At 56.8% G+C, this 10809-nt stretch overlaps 1 protein-coding gene across 1 annotated transcript in view; it reads left to right on the forward strand.

Moving 5' to 3' along the window:
- Positions 1-9077, forward strand: part of VWA5B1 (von Willebrand factor A domain containing 5B1) — a 29419-nt gene extending 20342 nt beyond the window's left edge. Inside the window, exons 15-22 of the mRNA XM_087755317.1 lie at positions 1810-2032; positions 2216-2533; positions 3099-3236; positions 3553-3678; positions 4185-4259; positions 4652-4721; positions 4955-5078; positions 5302-9077. Coding sequence (XP_087611443.1) covers positions 1810-2032; positions 2216-2533; positions 3099-3236; positions 3553-3678; positions 4185-4259; positions 4652-4721; positions 4955-5078; positions 5302-6066 — 1839 coding nt within the window. The 3' untranslated portion in view covers positions 6067-9077. The remainder of the gene's footprint in view (positions 1-1809; positions 2033-2215; positions 2534-3098; positions 3237-3552; positions 3679-4184; positions 4260-4651; positions 4722-4954; positions 5079-5301) is intronic.
- The last annotated feature ends 1732 nt before the right edge of the window (positions 9078-10809 follow it).

Consider the following 10809-nt stretch of genomic DNA (forward strand, 5'->3'; position numbering starts at 1 on the left):
TCCTCTGAGCGGCCTGTGCTTCGCTTTGCTCCTCATCTGATCCCCAGGCTGCTGCTTCCTTCGTATTTCCCTGGAGTTTGGCCATGCGATGCAAACTCTCTGTCTGGCTGTGGCATATCTGTGCCCTGCAGGGGAAAAGACAGTCAGTCCCGAAGCAGCTCCCCCGCTGCGCTGGCTGGAACCACAGCCCATACGCAGCATCGGACCTGTGTGATGATACATCTGCTGAGCAGTGTTATGTCCCCCGCCTGCAGCAGATAGCAGGTGAAATTTGGGAAGCTTTTTAGGCTGATCTGTGGAAGGGTAGGGATGGTTTTCTCCCATCCTCGGCATTGCCAGGATGCTGGGCTCTGAAATCAGCATCTGCAGGGCTGGGAGGACCAGCAGCACTTTTGTTCCCATGGAAACTCAGAGCGGGATGTCTGGGGCTTTCGTTTCTCTTCTGCTGCGGGTTAGAGATCGCCTGGGTGAAGGGGGGCTGGAGGTGAGATGGGGGGCGAAGGGGAAGAAGGGCCAGCGCTCCACAGGGGGGAACGAGACCTCTGCCCTCTGGCTGCAGCAATGAGTGTGGTGAACAGCATCGCTTGACGAAGGGCAAGCAGTGGTAGGTTTTAGGGGTACCTGTGACCTTGACTGCATCGCGAAGGTCCACAGAGCATCCTGTGGGCAGGGTGAAGGCAGGGATGGAAACAACTCCCTTCTGGAGGGCAGCAAATGGTTAACAGCATGCATCCTGGTCTTAATTAATTGCAGCCTGGTTTTGCTATCCCTCGTGCTGCGAGGGCTCCCAGCAGCTCTCCCAGCTCCCAGTCTGGCTGCCAGGGCTTGACATTTTCGGGGATGTGAACGTGAGCCCTCAGCTCGTCTCCGCACGTGCCGTGCTGGGAAGGAAAGATCAGCGCTTGCGATGGGCAGCTTAAACCCCCGGCGTCATTCCTGGCTGGCTTCCCCTGGCTGGGAGGAGAGCTTGGGCAGGAGAAGGATCAGATTTTGAATGGAAAGGGTCTGGCAGGGGCTTCTGTGACCGGCTCGCTTTTAAATATCTCAGTCCTCGCTTGGTAAGTAGCTCCTGGAGCTGCCTGCCTCCCATTTTTGCTAGTGGTCTCATAGAGCATCAAAAATTAGGTGGTGATGGAGGCCACATTCTTGCCTGCCACCCAGAGAAAGCATCTTTCCATCCAGCACTGAGATCCACCACTTTTTACCACCTCCGTCCCTTGCTGGTGTTGTGCTAGGAAGACAGAGAGACAGTCGGTTTTAGGGGGACCTTCCCACAGCCTTGGGGACGGGGATAGAAACAGCCAGAGCTCAGTGTCTCTGCTAGCCGTGGAGGGGGACGTCCGTGCGGGATGTGGCACCGGAGATGCTGGAGGGGGGATTCATGTCTCCTGAAAGTGGAGAAACAGTCTAAAAAAAAAAAAAAAGATAAAAATTCCCTTCTCCCCATCCTCTGCACCTCTCCTTTCGTTACTAAGCAACTGGTCCTTGATCTTTCTGTCTCTCTTCTTTCCTTTGGTTCCCACGTGAAGTCATTAAAATGTCTGGAGGGATGAAACTCATATTTCACCTTCTGCCTGTCTGGGGAAGGACCCCGGGGGCCAGGGTCCCTTGGGGACACCCTGCAAGTCTGATGGAGGGCTCTGTCTGGGCAGGGATCCCAGCCGGGGCTGAGCAGAGAGGGACCTGTGTGTTTGCACGATTGCATCTCATGCGGGGATCGGGCAGGGAGCAGACAGATCAGAAGGGACAGAGCAGGTCCATGCCATCGGCTGCAGCCGGCTCCAGCCCTAATGTTTGCTCTGCTCTCAGCCCTTCACAGCCAGCCCGCATGTCTCTGCCACGAGGATCCGCGGTGCGGGCGCTCGGCGGCCATCCCTGCTCCACCGGAGCTGCATGTCCTTCTGCCACGACGCCGACTCCCCGCCAGTGCTGGATGGGCTGCAGCAGGCGGTTCCAGGAAGGGGTTTGGGACCACTCGATGCCACTGCGAGTCTGAGGTCTTCGTCGGACAGCCGGAGCCCTGGGGATCTGGGTAACTGGGGAGAGAGGGAGGCACGGCCAGCCTCACCTGTCCGTGCCAGGGTTTCGGTGGCATTGCATCGCGTTCTGTGCCACTGTGTGAAAATTAGGAAGTATTAATTATGGTTTCTTGGTGGCAGTGGGGAATTCAGCTCCCACTGATGTGATTAATTATCCGCCTCTCCCCTCTCTGCAGAGTCTGCCCAGCATCCTTCCTTCACGTTTGAAACGGAGACCTCCTCCGACTGGGAGCCCCAGGACTTCGACTTCAGCACTGCCCGTGGCTCCCTGCACTCCCCCAGGACCCTCTGCAAGGCGGTGGTGAAGGGGCTAAGGAGCAACGAGCCCGTGGAGTGGGAAGTCGCCTTTGATATCCGCCCTCTCTTCCGAGAGCGGGAGAGCCAGGCGGACGGCGACGCAGACCTGTGGAGCGAGACCTTCCACCACCTGGCAGCCAAGTCGGTCATCTGGGACTTTGAGCAGCTTGCCGAGAAGGAGTGTGAAATCGAGCACGGTAACGCGGAGCTCCCGGCCACCCTGCAAGCTGGCTGCAGGCAGACCCTGCCCTGCCTCGGGGTGGGCTTTCCAGCAGTTTCAGCAGCCTCTTGAGTTAATACAAGGGCAGGCAGTTGTGAAATATTAGGGAATGTCTCACTCAGTTCCCAAATGACAGCCCTCTCCAGCTGCCTTGCACTTTTCTCCTGCTTCTGCAGCCTCGCTGCACATTAACGTGCTCAAGCTCGTGCTCCTCTGCTTCACACATCGGGTGATGGTGATTATTTTTAAGGAGTTAGTCACCTGGAGCTGGGAGGTGGCATCAAACTCAGAGGGTCCAACAGCAGCCACACATCACTGCTCTGGGCTGCACATGTCCCTGGGTCTTGTCAAACTTCTCTTCCATGAAGTGCATCTGTGCATGTAAAATCAGAGCAGAAGAAGCAGTAGGCAGAGTTTAGAGGGACACAGTCCCTGCTGGGCATGGAGCCCAAGCATGGAGGTGGGTCTGGGAGCTGGGTCCGAGGAGTGGCTGGAGCCCACGGGGCACGTGGACTCTAACCCTGGTGTCTCTCACGTGGCAGGGTCCGGGCGGAGGTACCAGGTCAACGCTGTCCACACCAGCAAGGCCTGCAACGTCATCAGCAAGTACACGGCGTTCATGCCGGTGGACCTGAGCACCAACGCCTACCTGCCCACTGTCGTCGAGTACACACACACGGGTAACATGGGGCTGGCGGAGGGGTGAAACGTTGTCCTGGGAGGGAGGGTGTCACCTGAGGAACCTCACTCAGAGCAAAACCTTTGAAGCCATGGCTCAATTCGGCACCAGACCTTTATACCCAAGGCCATGGCTGAGCCCAACAGCATGCCTGCCACTCTTGGTGGCAAGAACCTCTTCCCCGTGGCCAGGCAAAAGGTCTACTCTTAGGTCTGGATGCCCAGACATGACCAAGCTCACCAGTCTGTGAGTTTTGCTGCCATCGTGTGTGTGCCAGTCCCTCTCTAACGCTGGCAATTCCCTTCTCTCATGCCAAGGGGCAGCATCCAAGCAAGGCAGCCAGAGGAGCCTGAGCTCAGGAAACAGAAGACATCGTGGCTTTTCCCCTGGACGTCCCCAGTCAGCTTGTGGCCAGAATGGAGACGATGGATTTTACGGCATGAGTAAGATTCCCTGGGGTTTTGTCTCCTTCCTGGTGTTACAGATCTCAGTGGTGTAGTCTATGAAGGGACATCTTCTCTGGTCTTTTTTTCTTCTGCCTTCCTCTTTGAATATGGTGCTCACCAGACACGTGTCTGGCTGGAGTCCATCTCCTTAAACGGGGAAGAAGCTGCAATTTACCCTGAAACTCCCAAGTCGCAGGCAGTGGCTGCTGACAATGCTTGGAAGTTAATTGGCAGCCGCAACACAGATAACATGAGGGATGAAACCGGGTGTAATTAGAGGCAAGGGGATGTGAGACACTTGCTTGTCATCGAATCCTCCGCTAATGAAGATGAGTTGGATTGGACCTCGTCTGGCATTGTCAGGTCTGCAGCTGAATTAAAATTGCCCCTGATCAGGCTCATTAACCTGATAATGCCATGGAGAGGGAGAGCGGCCGTGCCGCAGCCTGGCAGGGTGGTGATTTCGGCTGGGTGGTGTTGCTGATGTGGTTCCTCTGTTGCAGATGCAGAGGAGAGCAGCCTGTCGCTCTGCAGCACCCCTTCCTCCTCTAGCTGGGAGCGCTGCGGTCTCCCCGAAGGTAGGGGAAAGAGCTGATGGTACTCGCTAGGGTGCAGGTGCATCGACTCCATGATTTGGGCTCTTCACCAAGTACTTCTGCTGAGTTTTGGGGGTTTTTATAAAACCTTATGACCTAAAATTAGCCCTGTGCGCACAAGACCTGACTCCTTCCAGGGGTGCAAAGCACAGAGCCTGATGGGGCCCCTGATATAGATTTCCCCCAGGTTCATTTTTGAGAAGCATGGGAATTTCATTATCCACGTAAGGAAAATGAGGCAAGGGGAGAGAGGACAGATTTTGCCAAAGACTCAGCAGCAGAACAAGGCACCCCGCATCCCAGCACATAGACTCTGCTCCCTTTTGCTCTCCTGTAGCACCTCATTTTACCTCCAGCTTTGTGTTTCTTCCCAGGGCCATTACAGAGCCTGTCTGCTTCCTCTGCACAAGCCCAAAAATCCATCGAGAGCCTCTTTGCTGCAAGGTATGGACCTTCTTGACCTTCCTCTGACCTTAGCAGATGTCTTGCATGTCCATGGGTCTGATGCAAACACAACTCTTAGAGAGTGGCAGGAACGGAGGGACGCCCTGGGGTTAGCGGCCGGAGCCAGGACCGAGCATGGTGCCAGTGTCTGGGGACCAGGGATGGTTTTTGGAGGGGAGGGTGGGCATCAGGAGGGGCACGGAGGTAACAGCCGCCTTTTTGTCCTCCTGCAGGCTGACCCTCAATAAAACCAGGCTGCTGACTCGAGCTGCCAAAGGGTTCATGAGTAAATCTCCAAGCAGAGTGAGCGAAGCGAGCTCCGAGGGTGACAATGAGAACATAGACTACCTACCCCTGGTGAGCAGCTTGTTCCTGGGTCTTGTCAGGGTTGCATGGTCACTGCAGGGGAGCAGAGGGCAGGAGGATTCCCCCGGATCCTGCCTCATGCTGTCTCTGATGGCCATGTCCGATGGTCTGCTCAGAGAGAGCGAGCTATTCCATCCATGCATGCCTTTTGCCTGAACTTCCCAGAAGTGGTTGGTGTCTCAGAGCTTCTCTATGCGCCCACCGTTCCTTGCAGGTGTCTCTGCAGCTGGCCTGCGGTGCCTTTCTCATGAACTCAGCCTTCTGCGACGCCGTCAACATCCCCATGGAGAAGCTGAAGTGGACATCTCCCTTTGCCTGCCACCGCCTGGCCCTCAGCCCCTCCAGCTCCTACAGCAGCAAGAAGGGCAGTCCCTCCAGGGAGCACAAAAGCCTCGGCTCCGGCCCGCAGCTCCTGGTTCCTGATGGTGCGCACGGGAAGAGTCCCACCACCAGAGATGTCACTCTGGGTGGGGTGCCGGAGGGACCCAGCAGCCACGCAGAAGATGCTGGCCGCCTTCGCCACTTCTCAGGCAGCGCAGTGGAAAGCATCTCCAAAGCCCTGAAAGCCGAGAAGGAACTCTCTCCACCGGCCATCACCATCCGCCGCTTCTCTTCCCCAGAGAGCACGCCGGCCTCGGCCGAGTGGCAAGCTGACAGCGGCCAGGGCTCGGAGAAAGACGGCTCCGAGATCCAGGCCTTGCTCTTTGACATTGAGTTGCAGCAGCAGACAGAGCCGGAGGGGATGCTGTGGGCCACGGCGGTGGCCCTGGCCTGGCTGGAGCACAGCTCAGCTTCCTACTTCATCGAGTGGGAGCTGGTGGCCGCCAAGGCCAGTCTGTGGCTGAGCAAACAGGACTTCCCAGAGGGATACAGCCTGGCCACGGTGAAAGCCGCAGCCCAGCAGCTCTTTGTCTTGCTCCGGCACTGGGATGAAAACCTGGAGTTCAACCTGCTGTGCTACAACCCAAGCAGCGTGTAAAGAGGACGAGGAGAGAGGCTTGGGCAGCTTACTGAGGGCACAGGAGCAGGGACCCGTCCTCAAGGAAACACCTCCAAGGAGCTCAATTCCTCTACTGCAGGGACAGTGTGTGTTTATTAGAGCAAGCCCTGCAAATGGAAGCAGCCCGGGCAAAGTCCTGTGCTCAGCAGTTGGTATTTTGCCCCGGGAGGGTACCTACCAGCTGCCCGCAGTAGGATGCTATTTATTTTTGACTGGAGCAGCACCTCCAGCTACAGCAATTCCCTCTGATCCTGGTTTCTTCTGGTTCCCAGCCCTGTTCCCAGAGCAGGTCTCCCCAATGCCTGCTCGGCTTGCCCCATCCTCGCTCAGCTGCCTCTTCCCAGCCCCAAATCTCTGCCAAGCCTCCGCTGCCATCCCCCGGCCCCGAGTCGCTGCTCTCCCGAGGGTCCTGCCTGGCTTCTGCCATCTCAGATGTCTTTTAGCGAAGGTGAACATCTGACAGCATGCTCGTCTCATGGACCAAAGGAAATCCAGGCTGGGATTGACCATCTGAAGAGGAACCGTGCTGTCACAGCGGGGAGGATGCTGCCTTGCCTCAACCCAGCAACGCACTGCCAAGCCAGGCCATTTGGAGGCTGGGACCAAACCCCGTCACATCCAGACAGTGCTGGGCTCCCTCAGCCCCTCTGCGATCCCAGAGGGGTCTGTGAGACCCCTTGCAGCCGACGGCGTGCCTTCGGAGCTTTGCAGGCAGAGCAAGGGCGCCTGGGACTGAAGGAAGGGACGGGCTGAGGAAACCAGCCCCTTGCACTTGACACCAAATAGAGATCCCCTGCATTAAAGTAATGGAGGAATTTTATTCCTTGACGAAATGCTGAATCCTTCCTTCTCCGCACGAGCCTCTCGTGTGCTGATCTGTTGGCTCTGAACCGCAGGGACCTGCCTTTGAATCCAACAGCTTGGAGGCTTGCTCTTTTAAGGATGCCTGACCCTCTAAACCCCTCCGAGCTGGTGGGCTTGCACTGGGGCCCCCGCAGCATCTATCCCAAGAGCTGTGGCCAGACCGGCCCTTGCCTCAACCTCCTTGAAGGGAAGAGAGGCAAAAAGCTCTCCCAAACCCCAGGGTGACACGGAGCCATCACTCTCCCCATCTCCGCTTCTTGTATCTGTTCTGCTTAAAGCCAAGAGGCAGCTGGACACAAATTGCATCCCTGGACCCGTCGTGGGTACCACGGCTCCACGGGAGCCCGGCCGAGCTGTTCTCCATGACGGGCAGCTTTCACCCTGGTGCAGCACAGTCCCTTCGCCGGCTCCAGCACAGCCCAGCGACACTCGGGCGATTGCCGGGAGCTTCATTATCCGCCGTAATTTGTAGCAGACTGAGGGCACCAGAGGCACCGTGAGGACTGTGGCTTCCAGAAGCTGATGGGAAGAAGAGGAGGAGACAGGGAGGAGAAGCTGGGAGTGGACATTTTTCAACCAAAAGCTCACTTGTTACTAGAAGTCAGTGGCATTCCCAGGGGGAATTACAGGTTCCAGGTTTTGGGTTTTTTTAATTAATTTTTTTATCTTTAACTTTCTGCTGGAGAAAGGCCCCAGTTCTCGTTGGACTTAGACTGGTTTTGTCTGGGGGCTTAGAAAAATCAAAGGAAATACAGTTGATTCACAGGCACAGGGGTTTTGGCTCGTCCGCTGAGGAGGGATGGGTAAGAAGAGGAACGTGAGTGTAAAAGCTGAAAACTGTCCAGCTGCAGAGCGCTGGGAAACTGGGGAAATGTGGGAATATGGGAAAGAGTGTTTCCTCCTTAGACAAAGCATCTTTTCTTTGAAACCTTCCCATGGAGGAAAGCATCCCCTCCATTCCCTAGCAAAGTGTCGTGAGCAGGAATCTGCTTTGCACGACATCTTTTGCTTTTTTCTGAGCAGAGCTGGTAGAGATCAGGAGTATTTTAGCTCACGAGCAAAATCTACCTCTTGTTTTCTGCCTTTCTTCAGCTCCCTGCCCACCATGACCCTCTCTGCTCCCCGTGACTTTACCAGAGCAGGGCTTATTCCCGGGGCATGTGCATCTCAGCCCTCCTGGGGTTACTGGTGAGCTGGTTCCTGTTCCCTTGGTTCTCCCAAAAGACCCAGGCTGACTCCTAGGAGCTGCCCAGAGCTCTGTTAGTCTGGAGTCATCGGCAAAACAAGCGTCCCCCTCCCAACCTTGGGGGCTCCTGGGGTCAAAGGGTCCCTTGTTCTGCATTCAGGGGCGAGTGCGTGGCATCGGTGCAGCAATTCCTGCATCCCGTTGGCTTTCAGGGAAGGAAAAGGAGATGAAGCGGGTGACCCCGTTTCAGAGCCCGACGCTTCTCTCGCCACCGCTCTCGCTTCTCCAGCCCCGACCTGCACCGTGTGCGCTGCCGGCGCCTCTGCCCAGCTGCTGTGGCCGGCTTGGCATCGAAGGATGCTCCAGGATGGTCCGTGCCGGGACATGAAGAGGGTGAGTCTCCTTAAACCTGCCGCCTGGGACCCCGGCAGGTGTGGGGACACTTGCCATCGCCGCCCTGCACCCTGCACAAGGAGCTGGGTGCCCTCGCCCCCAGGCCTCCCAATTCACTCTCTGCTGACTGGGGAGGCATCGAGCTCGCTGCCCGGCCCGGGCAGTGTTGAGCCCTGTCTGGTAGCCCCCAGGACGGGCTTTTCTGCAGGATCCAGCCGGCGGCAGCTCTGCGGATTAAGTGCCTACGGAGGGAACTGCACGCCGTCGCCTCCGGCGTGGCTGCAATGCCCGCAGAGTCTGTCCAAAACCTGTTGCCTTTCGCTCCCTCCCTTGGTGTGTAGCAGCCTTGCCGTGTTTCAGCAGGTTTTTGTTTTGTGTCTGTGTGTCTTGGGGGGCAACAGGAGGGAAATCAGCTCCAGGGACCACGAGCATCCCTCCGCTCTCTGCTCTCGGTGTCACCTCTCCGGGGTCCCAGCATGGCGATGCTCGGCGGCACTGCAGGTTTGCCGGCCGGGCGCCTTGGTGCAGTCGTGTTCTCTGTTGCAGAAGTGTTGTTGTCCCAGTAAATCACAGCCTGCTTGAGTGCCCGGTGCGAGTCCTTTGTTTCGTTGTGGGTTTCCCGGGGCTGTGCCTGCCCTCTTCCCCGGGGCCACCCCAGCTGGCTGGAGCATTGTGTGGGCTGTCCAAAAAAATCCCGTCCTACTTCTGTGCATGAGTTAAGATCTGGATTTCAGAGGGGAAGGAGCTTCCATCAGGTTCTGGGGAGCTGTGTTTTTGCAAACCCCAAATTGCACAGCGCTTTGTAAGCTGATGGATCTGAGGTTTTAAAAACCAGGGGCAGTCAATTTTAATTCTTTTATGAGGCAGAAAAGAGGAGCAGACAAATCCTGCTACCATCTCTATCTCCAGTATCAGGGCTTTCAGCATTTACCCTGTCACCCAGGCCATTGGAAGGATGCCAAAGTCCTTCCGCCTTCATCCTACACCTTCCTTCATTAGTGTTGTTACTGCAGGTATTAACAAAGCAGCCATCACGTTTTCCAGCCCAAAGCAGGAGGTAGGAGCTATGTTGTCCCTTATTTTCCTCTTGGCAAGCAAGGACCTGCTCCCATGCTCTCCTGCCTTTGGTGACCTATGTATATATACATATATTTAAAAAAATAGATAGTTATGGCCCCATTTGTCCCCTCTGGAGCAGAGCAGAGGGGCTGGCTGTTTCCATCTCGTTCCCCCACCTCCACCAGCCCCCTGTCTGTGCCCGCCAGGGAAGGGCACTGGGGCAGGGGTTGGTGATTGCTTTCTAATCCTTTTTCCCTTCCCAAATTCTCCCCCCTGCCCCAGCGCTGCCCGTCTTTGCTGCACCCTTGGCAAAACCGCGTGGATGGAAAACGCTGCTTTCCCCATCATCTCGCCCCGGACCGAGCCGCTGGGACGCACCACATGCTCAAAAAGCGCCCGGCTGTGCCTGCCCGCTGTGCCACAGCAACTCTGATTTATTGGCTGGCCTTCGGTTGTCTAATTGGGCCACTAATGAGAGCAGGGCTGGCTGCTAGGAGAGGCTGGGAACTGACATCTTCTCCGGGGACGGAGTGGGTCTCCCCAGGAGTGGGGACGGGTCTCTGCGGCCACAGCATCTCTGAAGGGTCCCCCTCAGCATCTCTCTTTGCATCCAAGGGGATTTGCACCCGTTTAAGTCGTCGTCTTAAGCAAGGGTGCTCCGATGCTGTTGCCAGGGTGACTGCAAGTGCCTTATTAAGAGAAATTAGTTTGGATACAGTTGTCAGCCGTAGCTTAATAAATAAGCCCCTTTATGCTGTGTAAATAAATATTTGCACGCAGTGTCCGCACGGGGAGGGAGAGGTTTCCCAGCCCTGGGTGGCGTCGCACAGCAATTGATGCTGAGGAGTGTTTTGGGATGAGAACTGGCCAAACTGGGGCAACCCTGGTGCAAAACTGCACCCCTGGGGCTGCCGGTGCGGGTCCCAGGGGGGTTATGGTGGATGGTGGGACCCCGCAGAGACCCCTCCACGTCCCCCCCTGTGCCAACATGTGCCACGGTGGGGAGATTTTGCTGCCAAACATCCCTGCCTGCCAGGGCCACAGCTCCTCCTCCGCCGGGGCTCATTAGCCAGCAACTGAAGGAACCTCTCCTTGCTTTGAAGGGTTATGAAACCTGCGGGAGAGGGGGAGGATGGGAGAGCTTAAAAAAGAGCCGTCGTGTCGTCCCCCGCCCCGCAACCCAGCCATCGCCTGCCGAAAAGGGCTGGCGATGTGCCGGC

The sequence above is a fragment of the Nipponia nippon genome, unplaced genomic scaffold, assembly GCF_047370975.1.
Source record: "Nipponia nippon isolate SJK-2023a ecotype South Korea unplaced genomic scaffold, ASM4737097v1 scaffold_19, whole genome shotgun sequence".
Classification (NCBI taxonomy): domain Eukaryota; kingdom Metazoa; phylum Chordata; class Aves; order Pelecaniformes; family Threskiornithidae; genus Nipponia; species Nipponia nippon.